This window comes from Phocoena sinus, chromosome 6, assembly GCF_008692025.1.
Source record: "Phocoena sinus isolate mPhoSin1 chromosome 6, mPhoSin1.pri, whole genome shotgun sequence".
Classification (NCBI taxonomy): domain Eukaryota; kingdom Metazoa; phylum Chordata; class Mammalia; order Artiodactyla; family Phocoenidae; genus Phocoena; species Phocoena sinus.
Window position 1 is genome coordinate 81113857 of NC_045768.1, and position 27065 is coordinate 81140921.

General features: G+C 40.9%; 1 protein-coding gene across 10 annotated transcripts in view; it reads left to right on the forward strand.

The window, feature by feature from the left end:
- The window catches only part of NFX1 (nuclear transcription factor, X-box binding 1), a 90994-nt gene that overhangs the window by 39859 nt on the left and 24070 nt on the right, over positions 1–27065 (forward strand). For 5 of the 10 annotated variants that reach the window (XR_004350321.1, XR_004350320.1, XM_032634589.1 and 2 more), the window contains exons 8-15: positions 584–683; positions 767–984; positions 6369–6466; positions 10324–10354; positions 15853–15935; positions 17402–17510; positions 21683–21802; positions 23740–23819. Coding sequence is in view for 6 of the 10 variants with exons in the window: in XM_032634589.1 (XP_032490480.1) it covers positions 584–683; positions 767–984; positions 6369–6466; positions 10324–10354; positions 15853–15935; positions 17402–17510; positions 21683–21802; positions 23740–23819 (839 nt within the window). In the remaining 4 variants the exon portion in view is untranslated. Of the gene's footprint in view, positions 1–583; positions 684–766; positions 985–6368; positions 6467–10323; positions 10378–15852; positions 15936–17401; positions 17511–21682; positions 21803–23739; positions 23820–27065 lie in introns of all 10 variants that reach the window. The other 5 variants (XM_032634585.1, XM_032634584.1, XM_032634588.1 and 2 more) reach the window with 3 other exon arrangements.

Below are 27065 nucleotides of genomic sequence, written 5' to 3' on the forward strand. Positions count from 1 at the left end.
GTACTCAAACATGATTACTTCAAATTTAACAATAGTAGAATACAAATTAATAAGGATTTTATATTGTGCCTATTTTTAAATTTCTTTTTAGCATCAGAGACTTTTTCCAAGCATTTTATGTGAACCCCAAGATATGAAGTATTAAATATCTGCTGCTTGGTTGAAGTGAGGATGGAATCCAGTTATCACCTCCTCCATAACTACCACCAGTTTAGCTTCCATCTCCTGCAGTATCTCCGCAATACCCCAGAAAGCCTCACAATCCATGGTTTTCAACCATGACATTATGGACCAGAGAGTAGTCTTTTACGTTAAAGGATTGCTTCACTTTAATGCTCATATTGAGGTGTGCTGCAGGGGCACCATGAGATATGGACAGAGTCTATCAAGGCCTTTTTAATTCTTTTTCTGTGGTGAAGCTCTTAAGTGGGGCTTAGAGCTGCTGTATAAGCCACATTTATTTCTGCATCAGGTCTAATCAACACTAGTGAATAGCATTTTGTGTTTTCTTATAGATTGTTTAGAATATTTTAAACACCTGTACAGATTACTAATCTCTTGTTTCTGAAATTATGTTCTCAAGTATGCTACTGTGGCAGCACCTCCCGAGACGTGTTATGTGGAACAGACGTAGGAAAGTCTGATGGATTTGGGGACTTTGGCTGTTTAAAGATATGTGGCAAGTAAGGTTTGATGTTTTCCTCAGTTAGAATAAAGCTGTATTTTATGCAACAATTATGTAATAGTCTGTTGTTTTTCTTAACAGGGACTTGAAATGTGGGAACCACATGTGTTCACAGGTGTGCCACCCTCAGCCCTGCCAGCCATGCCCACGGCTCCCCCAGCTGGTGCGCTGTTGCCCTTGTGGGCAAACCCCTCTCAGCCAATTGCTAGAACTTGGAAGTGGCAGTCGGAAAACATGCATGGATCCTGTCCCTTCCTGTGGAAAAGTGTGCGGCAAGCCTCTGCCTTGTGGTTCCTTAGGTAATTAGTAGGCATAAAGTTGTCTTTAAAAATATGAATGTAAATTTTTGGCAGCAATGGCTACTTAAACAAAATAGTACATAATTCTAGTTACAATATCAGAGGTTTTTCTAAATATTATGATCAAATTTGTGTGGGTACTTTTTCTTTCCTCCTCAGATTATACTTCTGAAAACTCACATTTGCCCAAACAATCTCTCTTTCTAATTCAGGTATTTTATTGCCGACTCAGGACAGTTGTGGTTAGATACTATTTTGTGGGGGAGTGGGCATTGGGGTGTTTATGATTTCTCTTAGCAGCCTACACTAGTATGAATGCCAGGTATCGTTTTACTAATTTAGGGTTCAACAGGTGTTTAGAAACATTTTCGTATAATAGAAACATCTTAAAATAACGGAGTGAGGTGTTTAAGAACTGAAATTTTAAGTACACTTAAACTTCATTCATTTGAACCACTCAAGAAATGTCTTTCTCTACAGCTAGGTTTCCCATATAGCTGAGGATAACACCTCCTGAGCATCATTTTGGAGGGACATTTTTCTAAAATTTACATTCCCTTCTTTCTTTAAACAGAGGATACTGAAGACAATTTCTTTCCCCTTATTTGACCCAGGGTCATCATTTCCCTGAACCTCAGTTATTGTATTATGCTGAATACACTGATTTCCTCTGGGCTTGCTGAGGTTTCTCAGGTGATTTCCCCATAGCAGTGTACAGTTTGAATTGTTTTATTTATTTGTTAAAGCTTTTGGTTGTTTTTTTTCTTATGAATGCTTTCAGTATGCCTATGTGCCTACCTTTAGTGACTCTCCCTTTCTTCTGACTTGGGGCTTCTGATTACTTGGTTATAGAAACCAGAAAACATTTGTTGGGATTAGCTATAGTGTAATAGTCTGAGCTTCTGACAGAGACTTTTTGAGGCAGTCCTTGGGATATGGATATGTACAGTGTTTGCAGTGACTTGGCAGCTTCTCTCCTGAGTGAGTGTTCAAAGGCTGTGTGTTTAGAAAAATGAAATTGGGCAAGTGAGCTTGAATAAGAGATGTGTTCCTATAACTAACTGTGATAAAGATAGAATCTTTAGGTTTGGTTTTGCATTTTTCCAAAAAGAGAGATTTCACATTTCTTCCAAGCACCAGTAGGAGCACCCTACGTAATTCCTTTTCTCAATCTGACTTTAAAATTATGTATAGAGAAGAAATCCCCTCTTCTCATATTTTAATACATTTCAACCTCATCAGGAGAATCAGTTGTCTGTTGCTTCTCTGTGTCTACTGTGAAAATGTAAGATAAGCCCTGTGAAATAGAGATCAGATGACTTCCAAATCAAGAAGGATGATAAAGGTCTTCCCTTTTCAGAAAGCACATGGGTCAGTTTTGTAAGAATTTCATATATAATGACCAGAAATCCTACCCAGAGGCTAAGATAGCTTGTTGGCATCGACAGAAAGAGGAAATGTGAAATAGTTAATACAAAGGGACTTGAGCAAGAGAAGGACAGTAACTGTCAGTATGAACAGACCTGGGGGTGGGACAAGACCAGCTCAAGGGACTCAAGAGTAACTGCTATACCTCAGCAGAGTTTTAATCATGGAACACTTTTAAGGAACTAAGGTGAGTTGGATTGAGAATCTCAAAGAAAAGCCCATGGCTAGTGGTAACAGTGGCTCTCATGTTTATTCAGACCTGGCTTATCTATAGAAAGCTTGTTAGGTCTTAGTATCTCACCCAGTAGGAAATTTCCATCCTAGACACATAGATTTAGTACATAAGACTAGGTGGAGTTCTGCTTTCAGGATGGTAGCATGAGGAGCAAAACAAGCAAAGCTGGGGAAAACTATAAAAAAGCAACCATTTAAAGTCTCTGGAAATTGTCCTATGGGCATACATCAAATGAAGAAAATCTACTAAAACTCAGTAAGAACAGCAAGAGTGTATGTCATTTGAATCACAACCTACTTTCTCCTTCCCCACCCCTTCCCAGCTCAGCTCAACAAAAGCTCCACTCAGGATGAGTGTGCCCAAGAAATTGGGGCTTCATCTACCCTCAGCTCCCAGTCAAGGGTTACTTGCTAGGAGGAGTGAACCACCAGCTTTTCTCCCCCCACCCCGCCCAACCCCACCAACTCCAAGTTGAAAAGGCTAAATTTCTGGTAATCACAGCTGACAGGTTGGGGATTCCCTTCCTCCACACAGCCCACCCATAAATTGGAGGCTCTACTCTAGTCACAACAGGCAGGAGTACTGGGGCCTCAGTCACCCTCACCCCAGCTCACTTGTAGGAGAGAGGTTTCACAGTGAGAGAAGCAAGCTAAGAAAACTAGAGGCTGCTATCTCACCCAGCACCCATAGTAGTGACTGAGTGACAGGGTGGGGGGAGAAGCAGTCCATAAGGCAAGAGTTCCAAAATATTCCCCAAAGGAACTGACTTTAATTTGAAAGAGAGTGTGGGGAAGTTCAGGCCTAAGGGCCCTTTAGAAAACAATAGCTCCTCTTAATTAAGAGCAGCAAGGTAAACTATAGACCAACTGGTTCACCAGAGAGACCCAGGGAAGGAGATAACTAAGAGGAACCATCTTGGGGTCAGAACAAACCTCACAGATTTGCCTCAAAGACTACCTCTGCCCAAATTTTATTGGATCAGACTGCTGAGCAGTTTATGCCCCAGGACATTGTTGAAAATAATAGAGCAATCAGCTAGCAATTAGTGGAGCCTCAGGACTGAGTGTAATACCTAATGAGGCAGACAGCTTAACAGAGAGATCAGGGAAAGAGACAGTCAAAGAGAACCCTGCTAAAACCATTGTCCTCCCAGGGTGACTGTGCACATGCCCAAGGCTGTGCCATCTAAAGAACAACACCAATGGCTTCATACTATAATAGAAATAGACTTCACTAAAATAGCTTAGCCAAGTCACAAAACAAACAAGTAGACAACAACAAAAAAAACAAGCTGTGGAAAGAGGAAGCAGTATCCAGAGTTGCTGCAAACAATATATTACCAAAAACGTTCAGTTTCCAACAAAAAACTACAAAGTATGCAAACAGAAAAAAAACAAAAACAAAAAACCCCACAGGTAACAGTAACTTTCTGTTTCAGTTTTCTGTGAGAGTGACCAATGTCAAATTTAACAGAGACTTCAAGGTAGCCGTTACAAATATATTCAAAGAACTAAAGGAAACCATGCCTGAAGAGGTAAAGGAAGGAAAGTATAAAGGCAATGTTTCATCAAATAGAGAATATCAGTAAAGAGATAGAAATTATAAAAAAAAGAACCAAATGGAAAATCTGGAGTTTTTCAGTAATTAAAATTTTTAATTCATTAGAGGGACTCAACAGTAAGTTTGAGCTGGCAGAAGAAAGGATCAATAAATATGAAGATAGATCTATAGAGATTATATAATTCAAAGAACAGAGAGAAAATGAAGTGAATAAAAATGAACAGCACCTCAAGAGAAATGTGGGACACCTTTAAGCACACAAACGTGTAATGGGAACACCAGGAGAGAAGAAAGGAGCAGACAAATATTCAAAGAAATAATGGTGGGAAACTTCAGATTTATTGAAAGACATTAATCTACACATCCAAGAAACTCAACAGACTCCAGTAGGATAAATTCAAAGAGATCCACACCTAGGCACATAGTAAAAATGCTGAAAGCCAAAGACAAGGAGAAAATCTTGAAAGCAGCAAGAGAAAAATGACACATTACATACTAGGGAACCACTATAAGATTCACAGCTGACTTCTTATCAGAAACAGTGGAGAACACTGCATCACAACAGGAAGGCAGTGGGATGACCTATTCAAAGTGCTGAAAGAAAAAAATTACCAACCAAGAATCTTATATCCAGGAAAAGTCTTTCAAAAATGAGAAAAACAGAGTTCTCTGCTAGCAGATGTACTTTACAGTAAATAGTAAAGGGAGGTCTTCAGGCTGATACCAAGTAACCCAGATGTAAATTTAAATCCACAAGAAAAAGCAAAGAGTAAAGTAATTACATAATTATAAAAGAAAGTATAAGTGCATATTTCTTCTTCTTGCAACTGATTTAAAAAGTGATTGTATAAAATAGGCATATAATTGTATTGTTAGGCCTACAGTATATAGAAATGTATCTGACAATAACAGCACAAAGGAGGTGGGTGGGATCAAAGTTGTACTGGAATAAGGAAATGATACCAGATGGTAACTTAGATATGTAGGAACAAATGAAGAAAACCAGTAATGGTAAATAAGATAAATATAACAAGTTATAAATACATACTTGCTCTCCTTTGTTTTCTCAACTTCTTTAATAGGCATAACATATAAAGCAATAATTTTAACATTGTATTGTTGAATTTGTAACACATATAAATGTAATATGTATAACAATAAAAGCACAAAAGAGGAGAAGAGAAAATACAGCTATACGGGTGTAAGGCTTCTGTATCTCACTGGAATTAGGTTGGTACAAATCTGAAGTAGATTCTGATAAGATGCATATGATAAGCCCTAGAGCAGCCATTAAGAAGATAACTGAAAACATAATGGAACATGCCATTACCGGGAAAAAATGTTACACTGGAAAATATTCACTTAATGCAAAAGAAAGCAACGAAGGAGAATTAAGTTAACAAAAAAGACATGAGACATAAAGAAAACTAAAAGTAAAATGGCAGACATAAATCCAACTATATCAATACTAACATTACCGTCAGTGAATTAAACAAAAACCAGAGATTGTCAAAATGAATTTTTAAAAAAGATCCAACTATATGCCATGTTTGGGAAGCAGACTTTAGAGTCAAAGGTACAGTTAGGCTGAAAGTAAAAGGATGGAAAAAATACATCATGTAAACAGCAGCCATTGAGAAAGACTATGGATGATCCCTGATGGGGTCCTTGAAACAGGACTTGTCCTAAAATCTAGTTTAGCAGAATGACTAGCAGGCCACCTATCACCAGATGTTCATAGAACTTAGTGAGATCATGGATGATGGTTTCTGATTACTTACAATCCCCAGGTGATTTTCGGAGTCAAGAGTACTTCAGTAAGTAACCCATAGCTACAATTTTAAGGACATCCGAGTCTAACCTGGAGACTTGAGGTCTAAATAAAGAGTCAGAAGATCTGTTCTTTGACTTAGGCAGAGCATCTTGTGCTCCAGAGCATCTTGCTGTGACTAATGCTGGGGCCTGTCCTTGCTGGAAAAGGCTCAGCCTGCCAGTTGAAGGGAAGATAGAGGAAGAGGCATTGATAGCATCCTTCTTCCCTCAACTCTGGTGATGGAGTTGCAGGGAACAGAGGTGGAAGACCATTGTGGCTAGTTAATTTGGGAGTCTGAAAATGAGTAGTTGCAATTTTCATTCCCAGTTCTTTTCATTTTTATTAAAGATTTCATTCATACTTGTGAAAAGCTCTGCCATGAAGGAGACTGTGGACCATGCTCTCGCACATCAGTTATTTCCTGCAGATGCTCTTTCAGAACAAAGGTAAATCCTACAGAATGCTAGAGTTGTTGCCACCAGTGCCTTTTATTTGTTTGTTTGTTTGTTTGTTTATGGCTGCATTGGGTCTTCTTTGCTGTGTGCAGGCTTTCTCTAGTTGCGGCAAGCGGGGGCTACTCTTCGCTGCGGTGCACGGGCTTCTCGTTGCAGTGGCTTCTCTTGTTACAGAGCATGGGCTCTAGGCACATGGGCTTCAGTAGTTGTGGCGAGCAGGCTCTAGAGCTCAGGCTCAGTGGTTGTGGTGCATGGGCTTAGTTGCTCCACGGCATGCGGGATCTTCCCTGACCAGGGCTCGAACCCGTGTCCCCTGCATCGGCAGGTGGATTCTTAACCACTGTGCCACTGGGGAAGCACCCGATACCTTTTAAATTGGTGGTTGTGGGAGGGAAGGAATCAAAGTAACCTCAGGCTTATTCCTGTTAATACTGTGTATGATTGATTCAATCCAGCCAATGTATACCGACATCTACTATGGACCAGTTGTAGGATAGGTATGAAGGGGTATGGCACGCAAGGGTCAGAGACCAGTAATAGGCTTAGGGCACATATACAAGTAGCTTGACCAAATACAAGTGTGATAATGCTAGATGCCAGAAGAGAAGAACAATAGCACCGTTGCAAGCAGTTAGCTCACTAAGTTAGAGGGAACACAGTCCACAAGATCGCCCTCACTTCTGACACCCACTGCAGGAGTTCAGACAATTGCTGAATTAGAACAGTCCACATGACCACCCTCACCTCTGATACCAACTACAATCCAGTGGTCCCCAAGGCTACCCTCAAGGTTTGATTATTCTCTAGAAGAACTCACAGAACTCATTGAAAACTGTTATACTCTTGATTACAATTTACTACAGGGAAAGGATACAGATTAAAATCAACCAAAGGAAGAAGCATGTAGGGCAGAATGCAAGAAAGTACCAAATATGAAGCTTCCAGTTGTCCTCTCCCCATGGAGTTGGAACAGCATTACTTTCTCAGCACTAGTGTGTGATTGTATGCGTGGGGTATTGCCAACCAATGAACCTCACCCACCAGAGAGTGGGTGGTCAGTTTTTATTGGGGCTCCATCATGTAGGCATGGTTGACTGCCCATGTAGCTGATCTCAGCCTCCAGTCCCTCCAGAAGTCTACTAACATTGTGTGACCCAAAGTCCATGCCCTAAACCACATCATTGGTCTTTCGGTGTGGCCAGCCTGCACCCTAAATCATGTTAGACTGTCTGGTGACCCAAGGCTCCAGGGAAACAACGACACTCCCATTAGGCATGATATTCCAAGATTATCTCCCAGAAGCCAATGGCAAAGGCCAGACCTCTCTTCAGATAGTGTTAATTTTTCACTATACAACTGTTTTGTCAATCTCTGCTTTCTGCCTGGGACAAACTTCATTGGACTTATGTATTATAAAAAGTCATTTTACCATTTTGGAATTAGTGCCCATTTCTGTGTCTGTAACCAGAAGAGGCAAGAAGCTTTCCTCTGAAGTCTTTAGGTAATCCAACTTGGGGAACATACTGAATGTTGATCTGTCCTGCTGTCTGACGTACTTCTGGTCATTTCAGTGCAGAGCACAGGCCTGGGTAGAGCCAGAATTCTGAGTAGTTGATTCTATTTGTTAAATACAGCCCAAGGTCTGGGTAGCAGCTGACTTGCAAATGATTCTGAGGATATTGTCCATAAATTGGGAGCTAGTTTAATAGGTAAGCTTCAGAATTAAAGAAAAACTTGTCAAAGTAGTGCAATTTACATGTGACAAAAGTTGTGTGAGGTTGTGTGGGTTTTTTTCTGAATGAAGTCACAATACATAGGACAGTAAAGGAATTTTGAATGTCAGGTACAGGACCATTTTATGCTTTGTAAATACCAGCTTGAAGACTGTGAGATACTCTGATTTAGTAATCATAAATTTAGTAATGCCTAGAGGTGCTCTTTGTAACCAAGAATTACAAACAGGGTTGGGATACACAGCTGTCAGTTTGCTTGTTTCTCCCCAGCAATCCCTTTCTCTGTCTCTGTGCTTTTTTGCTTCTCATTCACTCTCTGTCCTCACTCCCCCTAACAGTGGATCCCATGGCAGTGAGTGTATTATTGAAAAGCTATGTGTAAATTGAATTTTTTTTGCAAATAAAAGTCTTATTCTAAAATTGCTGGAGGAGCTCACTATCAATATGAATTCTGTTAAACAGTTTGACAAAATGAAAGATCTCTTTGAAACACTGATAATCACCTCATTGTTCAGCCAGATTTTTCCTGAAATATCTTTTGTACTGGAATGGGCTTTTCCAGGGAAGTGAGTTTTCTAGATAAATAAAAACTTATTTCTTAAAGCTTCAAAAGTTCTTCTCTTTTAATCACTTTGGTAGGAGTCTTTGAGAAATGTTTGCTCTATCTTACTACCTAGAACCTACCAAAGAACCCTGTATTTAAGTTTTTATTGGTAATTCATATTTAGTATAGGGATTTATGGGAGTTCTGTCTTTCCCTGCAGGTGTACATACCACTCCAGCATGTCATTTCTTTTTCTTTTTCTTTTTTTTTTTTCTCAACTCCAAACAGCCTCACGTTGTGGGGTGGCTGGCGCCTGTCAGGGAGAGTCCCTTCCAGTTCCCTGGAATGAATGCGCTCTGGCAGCTAGCTGCTGGGCACTCAGGGAAGGGGCTGCCTCTGGTCAGGGTCGACCCGGCACGAGCACAGACCCCTAGGCTGGCTTCGCCAAAATTGTCACTGAACACAAGTTAATGCGCCTGACGCACAGTGAGGCCAAACAAATAAAACTTCGGGGTTTGGAGCAGAGAAAGGTTTATCGTAGGGCCAAGCAAGGAGAATGGTGGCTTGTGCTCAAAACCCCCAAACTCCCAGCATTTCCTGTGTACAATCCGGTGTTTGTATTAACTGGGGCACTCAAGCAATTTCATGAGTCACTTTTGCTTTGTATCTCTAGAGAACATATGGGGAATTTTTTCATGTCATAGAACCGAGCCAACTCATTGATTTACCGAAAACATTTTTCTAGCCAAGAAGCTTCAATTTCTTAGACATCTTCACGTCTGTTATCAGCCCCAGCAGCTGCCCCCCTTTTTCAGGGTCATTTTCACTGAGAAGAAATGTTTTTATCATTTTGCTTTTTTCTGAGTACATAGCAACCTGTCCATGACATCAAAGCCAAATTCAGATGTAGGTGCTGGGCAGCCAGCCAGGCTCACTCTCTCCCAAGTGACTGACTCGCCCTTCACACAGCAGCCTCCCCACACATGTTATTCAGGAACATTTTTCAGCAAAATTACATGTGATAGACCTTTGAGGCCATTCACACATGATTGAAACCAGGGTAGCAAAACTTTGAATGGCAAAGGACTTCTGTATTCCACTCTGCTACAGTTCAGCTGCATTGCCAGGGATACTTTTGAGCATGTAGAGCTGTTTGTCCCTGCATCAGATGGTGCTGATTGTTACATATTTTCAATTCTTGTATCTGCTTTTTATGGCTTTTTCTGTCTGTACCCTTGCCAGACAGTTATTTCTCTTTGCTTTGCATACCTTTAGTAGTCAGTCCTTCTTTCCATTCAGATTTTATAATACGTAGTCTGCTGTGAGTTTGGAGATCAGACCACAAAGAATGTTATATTTGCATGAAAAGTCATTAGACCTGGGGCCCTGTTGTGAGTAAAGCTTACAGGGACTGGGCAAACGTAGCTCCAGATAGGTGAAGTTGGTGAATAAGTGACTGCCAGAGAAGTACTGGGTATTTGGGGTATGCATGTTACATTTAGCATTATACTGCAGTTATGTTGTTTCATTTATTCCTAAAGTAGTTACTATTCCCTTTTCTTTCTCCATAGGAGCTTCCGTGTACCAATCTCAAAAGCGAAGGTATGACTGGGAAGGGGCATGAGGTAACTTTCTGGGGTGAAGGTAATTTTTTACATCTTGACAGGGGAATGGGTTATGTGTTTGTCAGAATTCAGTGAAGGTACTTTGTGCATTTAACTGTATGTAACTTTTACCTCAAAAGAAAAAAAAAAGAACCATAAATTGAATTCTGGTTAGTGAAATGCTGTAAAATACCGGGGAAGTGTATTCATGTATGCAGCTTACTTTGAAAAGCATCCAAAATTAAGATAAACTGATAGTTGGATGGAAGAATAGAGAGTTATGAGAAAAAGCAACTACTGGTAGAGGCTAGGTAGTGGGCATAGTGTTCACTATAAACTCGTTTCAACTTTTTTATATGTTTGAAATTTTTCATAATAAAATGTTGATATGGGAAGGGAAGGTAAATAATATGTAATGAAGCAAACTTTGTAAAAACTGACTCTGATGCTTGATCCCCTTATGGCTTGATAGGACTGTTGGATACCTAGAACAGGGGGACTCAGCCAGCAGCCTTCTTAACCTTTAGGCCTAGAATATTGTTTCTTCCTTTGTCCTTGATCCTGATACTCCACTTTATTATGGTTCTGTTCTTGTTTTACCAACTGTCACATAGTCTTTGTTTAAGCCACCTTAAAACTGTTTTGGAAAAGTGATGGAAGATAAACTTATACAAAATAAAAGCTCTTAATTCTGGTCAGAAAGAAAGCTGTATTGGTTAAGGTGCTTTTGGCTACAGGTATCAAAAAACCCAAGGAAAAATGACTTTAGCTCTCAGGAGGTTTACTGTCTCTCATAACAGGAAGTCTGGAGGCAGAACAAGTCCAAGGTTTTAATAACAAACCCAGTGATTCTAGGACTCCAGTCCAGCTTCCTGTGATTTTCTTGGTTTTCCCCTCATGGGTATAAGTTAGCTACAGCAATTTCATGCATTGAGTCATCTCCCAGCAACATCTAAAGAAAAGAAGGAGAGATTCTTCTCTTCCTTCTTGAGAGCAAGGAAGACAGTCCTGAAAGACCCTCAGTATGCTTTTTATCACATGTTCCTGCCCAGTCCCTTCACTAACAAGGGGAATGGAATTACCATGACAGGCTACACTATTCAGCATTCACTCCTGTAATGGGGGAACACGTGGGTGCCCAATTTCTGAACAAAACTAAGGATCTGTTAGCCTGAGGAAGGTGGAGAATGGCTGAATATCTGCCTCAACTGTCTGAATATTTGACATAACCAGAAATATCTTCCTCAAAACGACAGTCAAAATTTTGGTAATTAAAAAATATAATTGGAAAAACTTACTATATTAATACATAATTTTTAATAATTAAAAAATTAATAAAATAGTAAAAAGTAGAAATACACCCTCACCCCATTTTCCCCTCCTAGTTCCATTCCCCTGATAAAACCACATCATTAGTTTGTTGGGTGTGGGTCCAGATCTTTTTCTGTATTCATACAGGTGTATACATGTGCTATTATGGTTCTTGCTAAACATACTGGAACTTGTTTTTTTCCCCTAAGTAATATATCAAAGACATTTTTCCATGTCAGTGTGTATAGCTCTCCCTCTTGAGAACATTCTTTATGTGGATATGCCATAGTATAGTTCACCATTGCTCTTTTGTTGGTCATTTAGGTTGTCTCCAATTTTTCCCCATTACAGATAATGCTGTAACCATCTTGTTACTTTTTTAGCTTATGATGAAAATTTTCAATCATATGTGAAAGTAGAGAGACTAGTATAGTGAATCCCTATGTACCTACCACCAGTTATCAGCATTTTGCCCATCTTCTTTCTTCATCCATCCCTCTCTTTCCTATTTTTAATTTTCACTGAAGTACTTTGAAAACAAATCCCAAACGTTATTTCACCGGTAAACACTTCATCGCCTTCAGCACCTTTATTGAGATAATATTCACAGAACATACAATGAAACATTTTTTTGTTTTGTTTTGTTTTTTCTTTTTTTAATAAATTTATTTACTTTTTGGCTGCGTTGTGTCTTCGTTGCTGTGCACGGGCTTTCTCTAGTTGTGGCGAGCAGGGGCTACTCTTTGTTGTGGTGTGTGGGCTTCTCATTGTGGTGGCCTCTTTGTTGCAGAGCACAGGCTCTAGGCACACACGCTGCAGTAGTTGTGGCATGCGGGCTCAGTAGTTGTGGCTTGCGGGCTCTAGAGCACAGGCTCAGCAGTTGTGGCACACAGGCTTAGTTGCTCCACGGCATGTGGGGTCCTCCCAGACCAGGGCTCGAACCCGTGTCCCCTGCATTGGCAGGCGGATTCCCAACCACTGCACCACCAGGGAAGTCCCCAGTGAAACATTTTAAAGTGTACAATTCAGTGGCATTTAGTACCTTCACAGTGTTTTTTTTTGTTTGTTTGTTTGTTTTTTTATGCGTTACGCGGGCCTCTCACTGTTGTGGCCTCTCCCGTTGCGGAGGACAGGCTCCGGACGCGCAGGCTCAGCGGCCATGGCTCATGGGCCCAGCCGCTCCGCGGCACGCGGGATCCTCCCAGACCGGGGCACGAACCCGCGTCCCCCGCATCGGCAGGCGGACTCCCAACCACTGCGCCACCAGGGAAGCCCCTTCACAGTGTTTTAAAACCATCACCTCTGTCAATTCTAAAATGGGTTCATCATCCCAAAAGGAAACCCTTTGTTTACTGAGTTTTCATTCCCCACTCACCCCTCCCCACCAGCCCTGGCAACCACTACTCTGCTTCCTGTCTCTGTGGATTTAATTATTCTGAGTATTTCATATAAATGAAATCATATAATATGTAACCTTTTGTCTCTAGCTTCTTTCATTTAGCATGTTGTTAAGGTTCATCCACCTTGTAGCACGCATCAGTACTTCATTCCTCTTTATGGCTGAATAATATTCTGTTGTATATATATACCACAGCTTGTTTATCCATTCATCTGTTGGTGGACATTTGGTTTCCTTCTTTTGACTATTGCAACTAGTGCTGCTATGAACATTTGTACACAAGCTTTTATCTGAGAACCTGTTGTAAATTCTTTTGGTTATGTACCTAGAAATGGAATTGCTGGATTATATGTTGGTTATAGGTAGAATTTTTTTAAAAGAACTGCTATATTGTTTTCTACAGTAGCTACACTATTTTACAGTCCCACCAGTAATGTATGAGGGTTTCATTTTCTCCACATCCTCTCCAACACTTGTTATTTTCTGTTTTTTATTACTACTATTATTATTATTACTGTTATTGACATCCTCAGTGGGTATGAAATGATAAATCATTGTGGTTTTGATTTGCATTCCCTAATAACTAATGATGTTGGGCATTTTTTCATGTACTTGGCCATTTGTATATCTTCTTTGGAAAAGTCTATTCCTTTACCATTTTTAAATTGGGTTGTCTTTTTGTTATTGAGTTGAAAGAGTTCTTTATATATTTTGGATCGTAGACACTTATGAGATAACTGATCTGCAAATATTTTCTCCCATTATGTTGTTGTCTTTTCTTGATGGTGTCCTCTGATGCACAAAAGCTTTAAATTTTGATCAAATTTATTTTTCTTTTGTTGCTTGTGCTTTTGGTGTCCTAGCTACTTTTGAAAGTGTATCTGTAGGAAGCATTACTTAAAATGGAATTGCCACTTAAATTTTTGATAGATACATATGTACTCCAAAAGTTTATTCTCCCATCCACTAAGTGTGTGTGCCTTTTTCTCCACACCTTCACCTGTTCCATACATTAATCAGTCTTCCTATTTCCTTTTCTTCTTACAAATTTTTTTTTTTTTTGGTTGCGTTGGGTCTTTGTTGCTATGCCCAGGCCTTCTCTAGTTGAGGTGAGCAGGGGCTACTCTTCGTTGCAGTGTGTGGGCTTCTCGTTGCGGTGGCTTCTCGTTGCGGAGCACGGGCTCTAGGCACGTGGGCTTCAGTAGTTGTGGCACACAGGCTCAGTAGTTGTGGTGCACAGGCTTAGTCACTCCACAGCATGTGGGATCTTCCCGGACCAGGGCTCGAACCCATGTCCCCTACATTGGCAGGCAGGTCCTTAGCCCCTGAGCCACCAGGGAAGCCCCCTCTTCTTCCAGTTTTATTGAGATATAATTGACATATAGCACTGTATAAGCTTAAAGTGTACAGCATAATAAGTTTTTGTTTTTAACATCTTTATTGGGGTATAATTGCTTTACCATGGTTTGTTAGTTTCTGCTTTATAACAAAGTGAATCAGCTATACATATACATATATCCCCATATCTCCTCTTTCTTGTGTCTCCCTCCCATCCTCCCTATCCCACCCCTCTAGGTGGTCACAAAGCACCGAGCTGATCTCCCTGTGCTATGCAACTGCTTCCCACTAGCTATCTATTTTACATTTGGTAGTGTATATATGTCCATGCCACTCTCTCACTTTGTCCCAACTTACCCTTCCCCCCTCCCCGTGTCCTCAAGTCCTTTCTCTATGTCTGCGTCTTTATTCCTGTCCCAGCATAATAATTTGACTTACATACATCATGAAATGATTATTGCAATAAGTTTAGTGAACATTCATCAATTCATATAGATGGAAAATGAAAGAAATAGAAAAAAAAAATTTTGTCTGTGTTGAGAGCTCTTACTTCACTCTCTTAACAACTTTCGTATATAACACACAGCAGTGTTAATTATATTTATCATGTGGTACATTACATCCCTAATACTTATTTATCTGATAACTGGAAGTTTGTGCCCTTTGACTGCCTTCATCCAATTCCCCCTCTACCCACCCCCCACCTCTAATAACCACAAATATGATCTCTTTTTTATGAGTTTGTTTGTTTTTGAAGTATAATTGACCTACAACACTCTGTTAGTTCCTATTACACAGCATAGTGTTTTTTTCTGTACATTTCAAAATGATCACCACAATAAGTCTAGTTACATTATGTCACCATACAAAGATATTATTTAGTTATTGACTATATTCCCTACACTGTGCATTTCATACCCATGAATCATTGGTTTTGCAACTGGAAGTTTGTACCTCTCACCTATTTCTTTTTTCCACCCACCCGCCTTTCCTCTGGCAACCACCTGTTTGTTCTCTGTATCTATACTGTTTCTGTTTTGTTATGTTTGTTCATTTGTTTTGTTTCTTAGATTCCACATATAAGTGAAATCATACAGTATTTGTCTTTCTCTGTCTTATTTCGCTTAGCATAATATCCTCTAGGACCATCCATGTTGTCACAAATGGCAAGATTTCTTTTTTTTAATGGCTGAGTAATATTCCATTGTATATATTCCACATCTTTATCCATTCATCTATCAGTGGGCACTTGGGTAGTCTTCCTATTTTCTTTTCTATTTTTTTGACTGTCTGGCAAGTGAAAAGTGATATTTAAATAGTATGCATTTTCACCATAACTAATTTACTTACATTATTACATTTGTATTTCTTCAGCCTGTAGTCACACAAATATTTGTTGAATGAATGTTCATGTCCTCTGACTTCTTTTTCTTCTTAATTGTTCATAGCAGATGCTACATTTATGTGTGACAAGAGGTGTAACAAGAAACGGTTATGTGGACGGCATAAATGTAACGAGATATGCTGTGTGGTAAGTGGACCTATCATTAGGCAGTATCAGATTGCATTCATCTAGGGGCTGGGCTTCTGGAAGCCTCCGCCATCTAGAATGCAGCCCAGATTTGGAAATCACTGGGAGAGGCCCCTGAGCAGCAGTCAGAATGCTGCCCAGAAAGACAGACTGGTCCTTTTTAGGCCTCAGCCAGGTCAAGAAGCCAGCTGATGGCAACATGGAGGAAAGGAAAGAAGAAAGACAGAAGGCCTCAGGCCCCAGAGCTCAAGACCACTGGATAAGCATGTAGTCATCTGCAGGAGACTGTATGCTGTCCCAGCACACAGACTGGCTTGGCCTTAGCAACTCAGGCTTCAAGTTTCATATATTCCATGGGTCAGATCAGTAGGCAAAATGAGCATGGCTTTTTTTTTCCCAGAAGAGGGGCCTCCATTCTTGGGTATTCTTTTTTTTTTTTTTTGGCTGTGTCAGGTTTTAGTTGTGGCACATGGGTTCTTTGTTGAGGCATGCGGGATCTTTTTGTTGCGGCGCACGGGCTTCTCTCTAGTCGTGGCATGCAGGTTTTCTCTCTCTAGTTGTGTGGCTCACAGGTTCCAGAGCTTATGGGCTCTGTAGTTTGCAGCACATGGGCTCTCTAGTTGAGGTGCACGAGCTCAGTAGTTGTGGCATACGGGCTTAGTTGCCCCGCGGCATGTGGGATCTTATTTCCCCGATCAGGGATCGAACCCACGTCCCCTGCATTGGAAGGAGGATTCTTTACCACTGGACCACCAGGGAAGTCCCGAGTGTGGCATTTTTTAAAGAACAGGTTTCAGTTATCTGAAATATTCACTTCTGTGGAACTAAATAAAGGAAGCACTACCTGGCAGTGGATACTGTGTTATCGTGTGTATGTGTGTGTGTGTGTGTGTGTGTGTGTGTGTGTGTGTGTAAACAAGGTAACACAGTACCAATAGTAAAGTAGTACATATATACACACACATATATAATACACAATTGTTATTTTTAGCATTTATATTGACAGTGTGAAGAGTGATGAAATTGTTCTGTGTATCAAGACTTACTTATAAACCAGTGTTTGAAAGTTTAAAGACTTCCTCTTATTACTGAATATTTCAAACATATATAAAAGCAGAGAGACAAGTATGAGTCCCATATGCCCAACATCTATCTTCAGTAGTGATCAGGTCATGACTAATCTTGTTTCATTCCCCACCTACTCCCCCTCCTTTGATTATTTTGAAGCTAATTCCAGATATCATGCGATCTATAATTGTGGAGAACTTCTTTATTAATCTTGTTTATGGAAAATATAAAATGGAGTTAATTTTGTAAACATATATAAATCTCTCAGGAATTCCCTGGCAGTCCAGTGGTTAGGACTCTGCGCTTCCTTTGCCGGAGGCACAGGTTCGATGCCTGGTCGGGGAACTAAGATCCTGCATGCAATCAATCAATCAGTCAATCAGTATCTCTCCTCCTAGGATAAGGAGCACAAGTGTCCTTTGATTTGTGGGAGGAAACTCCGCTGTGGCCTTCATAGATGTGAAGAACCTTGTCATCGTGGGAACTGCCAAACATGCTGGCAAGCTAGTGAGTGTCTTCACTGTATACTTTATTGTATAGAGTTTTCTAGAAAGTCAGGAATGATATATTCTGAGTGATTGATTTTCTTAGGTTGGTATGGATTACTGAATTAATAAGCCTTAGTATTTCAGATATATTGAGACTTTTTTTTAAAAGAGGGTATTAAATCATTTATTGATTACACATGATAATGGATGATTCCCATCTATAACTTTATCTGGTACCGTAATTCAGTTTAGATATATTGCATAGGATGTGCCAACAATCATATTAATAACCAGAAAACTCTAACTTTGCTTGGGTGACCCTTTTAACAGTGAACTCCAGGTCACAACACAGTAACTGTCAGTTCAGCTGAAGACAATGGCTTCTCCACCCAAGCAGGTTGTAAATAAATTTCGAATGGGCCCTGACATCACCCTGAAGGAATTCTAACTTCACATTGTTGGGGTGAAGTTTACCAAAATGGCTTCAGAGTAGACTAACTTTACACAGCACATTTTTTAAAAAGACACATTTATTCAGCTTCATGAGTGGACTATTACATTTAGCAATCAACAGCATGGGTGCAAAAAAAAAAGTCTACATTAAAACCCTTTGTTGGAATGCTTTACGTTTTCTACAGAACAGAAACTAAAATAACCTGTTATACAATTAGTCACAAATACAGTCCTCGAGTTTTTTTGCCCATACACATGAGTATTGTCAAAAACATGTCTTCTTTGTAGCAGCTAGGTCCTGCCAGCACTGTGCTTGGCCGAGTTCACAAATCTCTTGTAACCTGTAGCTTCCCTGTCACTTCCCTGGCTCTCCTCTCCTGCTAAGCTTTGTTTCCTGGCAGTAATTAAAACCTGCTGCCAAAAAAAAAAAAAAAAAAAAAAACCTGCTGCCACTGCCATAGCTACTGCTGCTGCTGGAACTACCATAGCCACCTTGGTTTCATGGTTTGGCAAAGTATTGGCCTCCACCACCATAGGGGCCAGAACTTCTGCCTCCAAAGTTTCCTCCTTTCATGGGTCCAAAATTTGAAGATTGATTGTTGTAATTGCCAAAATCATTGTAACTTCTGCCACCTACAAAATGGCTTCCGTCATTACCAAATCCATTACTGCCATCCCCACTGCCACCATATCCCCCACCACCACGGCTGCCACCAAAGGCATCTCGACCACTGACGTTCCCTCCACAACCAGAGTTGTCATTCCCACCAAAACCCCCTCCACGACCACCACCAAAGTTTCAGAACCACTTCGACCTCTTTGGCTGGATGAAGCGCTAGCCTTCTCTTGCTTAGATAGGGCTTTCCTTACTTCACAGTTGTGGCCGTTCACTGTGTGATATTTCTGAATGACAGTCTTGTCTGCGGAGTCATGGTCATCAAAGGTTATGAAAGCAAAGCCTCTGTTTTTGCCACTGCCTCAGTCAGTCATGATTTCAATCACTTCAGTTTTCCCACACTGTTCAAAATAATCTCTTAGGTGATGTTCTTCAGTGTCTTCTTTAATGCCACCAACAAAAATCTTTTTCACGGTTAAGTGGACACCAGGTCTTTGAGAATCTTCTCTTGAGACGGCCCTCTTTGGTTCCCCAACTCTTCCATCCACCTCGTGTGGCCTCGCATCCATGGCCGCATCCACCTCCTCTGCAATGGCATACATGACAAACCCGAAGCCTCTGGAGCACCTGGTGTTTGGACCCCTCGTTACCACACAGTCTGTGAGCGCTGCCCGCTGCTCAGGTGGCTTCTCAGACTGTCATCAATTGTTTCAAAGCTCAGATGTCTGGTGAGGAGCTTCCACAGCTGTTCGGGCTCTTTGGGAGACTCTGACTTAGACACGACGGCAGTAGAGGGGGGAGGCTTCAATGATGCTTACTCGGCGGTGACCATGGGCAAAAAAGCTATTAAGACTTTTAAAGAAGTTATTCCTCTGTTGTCGCTGAATGTATGAAACTTGGGATGTAAGCAATGATCCTAAGATGGGGTCTGCTTGTGTTACAATATTAAAAACTCGCATTCATTAATACACTACCAATCCCATCAGAAAACTCTGGGGAAAAGTATTAGGAAGTTGTCAAGCTCATAGTGATAAATGCATATTTTCCAAAATTCTGTTTTCACTTGAAAGCTTGAATGTTATTGTTGGCAGCAAAGTCAGTTTTCTTAAAGTGATGGTTTCACTGTTAATTTTTCATAAACGTCTGCCAAAATACCCAAGTCTGAATAATCATAGTTTGTCGGCCACTTTTTCAAGTAAAACGGTGTGTTATGAAAAAATAAGTTAATTCAACTCACGACTCAGAAGAGTGCAGTTCTTTAGAATGACCAGAGGTCAGACAGCCGTCCATATCTGAGGGTTCCATATCCATGGATTCCACATCCATAGTTTCGACCAACTGTGGGTTGAAAATGTTCAAGGGGAAAAATTCTAGAAAGTTCCAAAAACAAAACTTGAATTTGTTTTGTGCTGGCAGCTATTTATGTAGCATTTACATTGCATTGGGTATTATTAGTAACCTAGAGATGATGTAAAGTATACAGGAGGATGTGCATAGGTTGTATGCAAATACTACAACATATTATATAAGGGACTTGAGCATTCTTGGATTTTGGTACCCATGGGGGTCCTGGAACCAATCCCTCCCCGCCAGGATACTGAGGGACAACTGTATTTTTGTGTGCAACAAAAGTGCTTGAAGCAGATACCCTATTTTGTTCCACAGAATATTAGAAAGACATGTATTTATGGGTCAAGATTTTTTTTTACTTCTTCATCAAGGACTTTCTTAAGTGAAATTGTCATTTTTTATCTACTCTAAGTATGTGGCAGTAAAAAATACAATGGTTACAGTTTGGCACTACTGCCTTATTTGTGCTAATGCCCTGGCAGTATTACCAGCTGTTGGTTTTTCAACATCAGTGCAAATGTCAACATAGTGAAAAAAGCAAATAGTATCTAAGTATTATTATGAAAATAATTTTGACCTTGTAGACTCCCTGAAAGGATCAGGGAGTCCTAGGGGTCAACTGAGCACTCTTTGAGAACTGCTACATTAAAAGATTAGCCTATATCAGGGTTTCCCAACATACCTTCGGTGGAATACTAGGCCCACCATATTTCAAAAAGGAGTTAAGTGCTTTGTTATAAATCACACACGTGGAGTTCCGTAGAAACAAGTAATGTAGCCTCTTACTCTTTCCCTAGCTGTTTCACATATATTAGTCCACCCCCACAATAAACTTTTGAGTGGACAGGTCAAAGTTTGGTATCCCCATTTGACCAAAAGGAAGCAATCTCAAGAGTCGTTAAGTTACCTGCCCACAGTCACTGCACAAGTGAGAAGTAGGTCCAGGACTAGAAGCCTAAGTCTCCTGCTATATTTACAGGGCTCTTTCCACCACGTTGTGTAGCCTCTGAAGAGTTTTCTGGAGAGTGCTGACTGGAGAAGAGCAGTGGGTAGAGGAATCCTGGAGGGCCTGGGCTTTCTGACTCTTGGTCTCTAGTTGAGAACCATGGCCAAAGACCCAGCCTCTACTAAGGACCAGGATTGAAGAACTAGCTCCCCTTTGGGTCTGAGGGTTAGTAGAGCTCTTGACAAAGTGGGCCGCTTGTTGGAGGCCCCATGTGAGTTCTCATTTTGATTGGGCTTGTGAACTGTGCCTAGTGAACTCAGATGTAGCTCTCGGCTTCATCTCAACTTCATATTTTTATCATGATAGATGTCAGTTATACTTACAAGAATTTTTTTTTAATGGCTTCAGTGGCTCTCTGAAGTTTATATTCAAAAGCATATTTTTCTGTGTTTGTTAACTACCTGTGGCTTTCATAATCTCTATCCATTTTCCTAACCAAAAAGTTAAAGAAAAGAATCTGTTTCTTTAGTGGAAGTCTCCTGTTCTGTCAAAAGAGATGGTCTGTAGATCTTTTGTTTATAAAATACATGTAAAAATGTCTTGGAATACTCATGGACTTAAAGTTTGTTGCAAGTAAAAATTGAACACTTTGCCAGCAGCTCAACGTTAATGAAATAAAAACCTTTTTTAAAAGAGCAGCCCCCCAAAAAATTCTCCTCTAAAAATACAACCCAAAAAAAAAAAAAAAAGTGTGTGTGTAATTATCTTGTGCTTCAAATTCTCAAATTCATGAAGGGTTGTTTTGTTTCACCTGCGGCTTCACTAGGTTTTGATGAATTAACCTGCCACTGTGGCGCATCGGTGATCTACCCTCCAGTTCCCTGTGGTACCAGGCCCCCTGAGTGTACCCAGACCTGTGCCAGAGTCCATGAATGTGACCATCCAGGTGGGTCCTGTCTCCTTGCCTCCACACCTCACAGCCTGCTCACACTGTGTCATTTAGGATGTTGCATGATGGTCTTCACTGCTGTGAGGTTACACTGTGGTAGCCCTTCCTTGTTCCCTGTGCTCGGGCTGCTTCTGTGAAGATGGGTCTGAGATCTGGGCCACAGCTGGGAATCACAGTGCCTTACAGTGCTTTACTCTGTGGATGTCAAACACACCCAAAGGGTTGGGAGAATCCCCAGCTGGTCTTGTCTTCTTTCTTTGTGGCCTCCACTTCTGTTGCATATTTCAAAGTTAAGCATCTTTTTGTAAAGTTAAGAGTAATTCGGTTTTGTTGTTGTTGTAGACACAATATATGTTTATTACATAAAAAGGAAGAGAGAAAGAAAGAAGATAGAGATAAAGTCAAAAGATTGAAATTAAATAATCTCTTATGTCACCTTTTAGGAATTACGCCCTGGTGTATATTTTTCAGGGCCTTTTTCCATGGGCAAAAATATATATTTGTATTTTTTTTTCCTAAAATAAAAGTGGGATCCTAATGAACTTATTTTAACTAGATATTTTTCCCTCTTATTATTGTAATTTTAATCTCTCTCCTTATCAGTGAATATTTTTCTAGATGGTAGTGGAGTGTCCTGTTACATGGATGGCCCATAACTGATTCAGTCAGTTTCATGTTGCTGGACATTTGTTTCCAGTTTTTCTGTGATAGACTGCTGTAGACACCAGGTAAATAGCTACTTGACATCACCCATTTTCTGTCCAGTCTAGTCACTGGCTTTCCTCTAGGACCATATTGGCCCTATCATTTCATTTTACCAAGTCCTAGAGGCAAACCTGATATAATTTAAGTCACTGGATTTGATACTTTAAATAAATCTGGCCATATGATTTAGTCTGACAAATAGACAAGCAGTTCTCAATTTTTTAAGTTACAGAGTGAAAAAGAATTAAGTAAATTCCTCATGAAGTGGAAAGTCCCTCCTTTCCTGGAGACCTTAAGGCGGCCCTCCCAGCTTAGTTTGCAAACCCTTGCTGTGGTGTTCACACCAGCATGAAATTAATGTCCAAACAGATACTCACCCACTCACTTGTACTCACTTCCTTTATAGTCACTTGCAGATATTACAAATGAAGTCCAAATCCTGCTGATTGATGTCCATAGTGAGAACTTAACTATTTGTGAGTTGTTTTGTTTTAGCCTGCTTTCATTCAGCATTCACTTAACTTTTCTTGAGTGTTTCTTGTATATCCAGCATGGTGTCAGACATAGAGGGAGGTTCAGAGGAGGGAAAAAATAGCCCATGACCTTGAGGTTGTTCTGTTGTTTCTGAGAGGAAGAAGATGGTAGTTGAAAACATTTGACACAACTAGCCAATACATGAAGAAGGGCCAGATAGCATGGCAGCAAGCCATCTGTGTAAGGACTAAGACGTCAGGGAGAGCAAGAGTGCTCAGGTCAGGGTGTGGTCAGCCAAGGAAGGCTTTGTTGTAGGAGATGAGTTTGAATGAACTGCCTCTTCCAGGCAGTAAAGAGATTGAAAGGAGTCAGAGGAAGCATGTTAGATGAGATAACAAAGATGTCTGAACAAAAGGGAGCAGTTGCTGTGTAAGGTAGGACCAAAAGAATCACTGAGTAATGTGGACAGACCATGTGGCAGTGCCACAGGAGACGGAGTAGAAAAACTGCCTCCTTCTCTGCTTCTGTGTCTCTTGCCCCTCAGTTGGGTTTCTTTTTCTCACTCATGTTCATCTTTCAACACTTTAATATAAAGCCAACTACTTTTACTTTTCAGTGACCATTTTAAAAAGTACTCAGCTCTGAAATTTAAAAGTTCCATGTCATAGGCCATTATGATATGTGTAGTAGTCTATGTTTAAACATTATTCCTAATTTTAAACATTACTCCTAATTTTACCTTTCTCTTTCTACAGTATATCATTCTTGTCATAGTGAGGACAAGTGTCCCCCTTGTACTTTTCTAACTCAGAAATGGTGCATGGGCAAACATGAGGTAAGTTTTCTCTCCCAAGTGTTCATTGTTCCAACCAGAGATTTATGATTGGATTTCGTTAAGAGGGTTAACCTCATTGTTTCTCAAAATAAATATACTCCAAGAAGCAGAGATTTGCTGTTGCCACTTCTTTTCTTTTCTTTTTCTTTTCATTAAGGTATAGTTTGCATAAAATGAAATGTACCCTTTCTAGTGTACAAGTCTATGAGTTGACAGAAGCATTCGTACATGTACCCTTTCTAGTGTACAAGTCTATGAGTTGACAGAAGCATTCGTACAGTCATGTAACCACCACCACAGTCAAGATGTGGAGCATTCATTCACCCCCAAACATTCCTTTGGGCCACTTCATAGTTACTCACCCCTTACCGCCAGGCCCTGGCAACCAATGTTGTCTGCCCCTGTAGTTTTGCCTTTTCAGAATATCACATAAATGGAATCATACAGTAGGTAACATTCTGAATCTATTCTGCTCTCGTTTTTATTTTTATTTTATTTTATTTTTTAATTAATTTATTTGGCTGCTTTGTTGCTGTGCACGGGCTTTCTCTAGTTGTGGTGAGAGTAGGGGCTACTCTTCGTTGCAGCGCGCGGGCTTCTCGTTGCGGTGGCTTCTCATTGCGGAGCACGGGCTCTAGGCTCACGGGCTTCAGTAGTTATGGCATGTGGGCTCAGTGGTTGTGGCTCGTGGACTCTAAAATGCAGGCTCAGTAGTTGTGGCACACAGGCTTAGTTGCTCCGCGGCATGTGGGATCTTCCTGGACCAGGGCTCAAACCCGCCGTGTCCCCTGCATTGGCAGGTGGATTCTTAACCACTGTGGCACCAGGGAAGTCCCTGCTCTCATTTTGAATCTGGTTACAATCACATGAAACTCAGCCAGTTGGCCTTGAGAGCATGAGCCGTGTTCAGAGACAGCTTCTAGGTTAGCCAGCATGGGGAGGGGTTGCTAGTGTGGGGAAAGGTGTTACAGTGAGAATATCCCAAGAGTGAGAGTGGGCTCTCCACCAGTTGCCACCGTTCCTTCTCTCTGCTTCTTACGCAGCTTTCCATCCTGACTGATCGGCCATGCACCTTCCTCCAGGCTAATTGCTGCCATTACCGTGAAGGACTTTCATCCTTATTCTTAGTGTCTAAGCTATATTTGGCGCTGCTGACTGTAGACACTTTGAAACACTTTAAAAAGATCTGTTTATTTTAAAAATGCATATTCATTGTAGACGATTAAGATAATACAGTTTTGCTATACAGAAAGAAATACTCTTAACATCCTGGTATGTAGACTTCCAGGCATGTGTAATACACTTTCCCCTACTCTATGAAGATTATACTGTTTTGTAACCTGCTTTTTTTACTTAGTAACATGTTGGCCAACATTTCTTGAAACTCTTGACAACTATGACAATATGCTTTCAGTATTCTTATCTTTTTTTTTAATAGTGTTTATTTATTTTTACTTGTTGACAGTTTGCTTTGTTTATTTATTTATTTATTTATGGCTGTGTTGGGTCTTCCTTTCTGTGAGAAAGGAAGTTGTGCCACTAGTTGTGGCAAGTGTGGGCCACTCTTCATCGCGGTGCGTGGGCCTCTCACTATCAAGGCCTCTCTTGTTGTGGAGCACAGGCTCCAGACGCGCAGGCTCAGTAATTGTGGCTCACGGGCCCAGTTGGTCCGCGGTATGTGGGATCTTCCCAGACCAGGGCTCGAACCCATGTCCCCTGCATTGGCAGGCAGATTCTCAACCACTGTGCCACCAGGGAAGCCCAGTATTCTTATCTTGATAGACATATTTTTCTCCACTTATTTCCTGTCAGTGGTTCTCAAGTCTTAATACTTGGTATTTATTCTTCCTCTAAAAATCTCACTTCCTCTGAGAGTAACCATTCTAAGACATCCATGTGTCATCTTTGTGTTATGGACTTCAGTCAACAAATACTTACTGCGTACCTGCCATGTACTAGGTAACAGGCTAGGTTTGGGTGATTCAGAAATGAACAAGACAGATGCCGCCCCTGCCCTTGTGGAGCCTTCACTCTGAGGCGGGAAGCAGACATGTAAACAGTCGATTATAAGTACAGTAGTGTGTGGGACTTCCCTGGTGGTCCAGTGGTTAAGACTCTGTGCTACCAATGCAGGGGGCTCGGGTTCAATCCCTGGTCGGGGAACTAGATCATGCATGCCACAAATAAAAGATCCTGCATGCCGCAACTAAGCCCTGGCACAGCCAAATAAATAAATACTGAAAAAAAAGAAAAGTACAGTAGTGTGGGAAGTACAGAGTACTGAAGGGGATAGAAGGGGCCCTTACCCAGGAAAGGTGTTTCTGGAGGAAGTAGCATAAGTAACATCCTAAAGGACAGTGAGAAGACAGGCAAGTAATGTGGGGAGGGGACAACAGAAGGCATAGCATGTGCACAAATTATCCCAGTGGTGGAGTAGGTGAGTGTTTAATGACTGGGAACTACATTCTACCAAAATACTGATTACAAAGCATGTACATCCTAGGCTTTGGGGGCCTCTTCAAGAGTACAAGTTTGTCACCAGAGTCGAAGTATATTCCTCATTTTGAGGGTTCTTAAAAGAATTTGAGTGAATATGTAAGAGTAACCTTTGGTTCCACAGGAATAAAATTCCAGCATCTTTTTCCTGGAGTGAAGAATCCTGAATGGAGGCAATTTCTCAAGAAAAAAAAAAATGATTTGGTTGGTCCACAGCCTGTTGCCTCTTAATTTTTTTTTTTTTTTTTTTTTTTTTTGCGGTACGCAGGCCTCTCACTGTTGTGGTCTCTCCTGTTGCGGAGCACAGGCTCCGGGCGCACAGGCTCAGTGGCCATGGCTCATGGGCCCAGCCGCTCTGTGGCATGTGGGATCTTCCTGGACCAGGGCACGAACCCATGTCCCCTGCATCGGCAGGCGGACTCTCAACCACTGGGCCACCAGGGAAGCCCCTCTTAATTTTTTTAATGACAGAGCTGTCTAAAACTATGGAGATCATGGGTTGGGAGATGTGAGGAGAGTTGAGTAATTAATTACATAAAACAGCCCTGCAAGTAGTCTTGAAACGATGAGCCAAGGGTGCCCCCACCCCCAGGGTTTCTGTGAACTCAGTGCCCTAGCTGTTTGTAGAGGGAAAAGGTCACCTGATCCTCCCAGTTAGTCATAAAATTTTCAGAAACTCCCTAGTTATCTGGTTTCACATGCTTGTTACCCACTTTGGGAAGTTTATGTTGCAAGTCACACTCAGCTGCT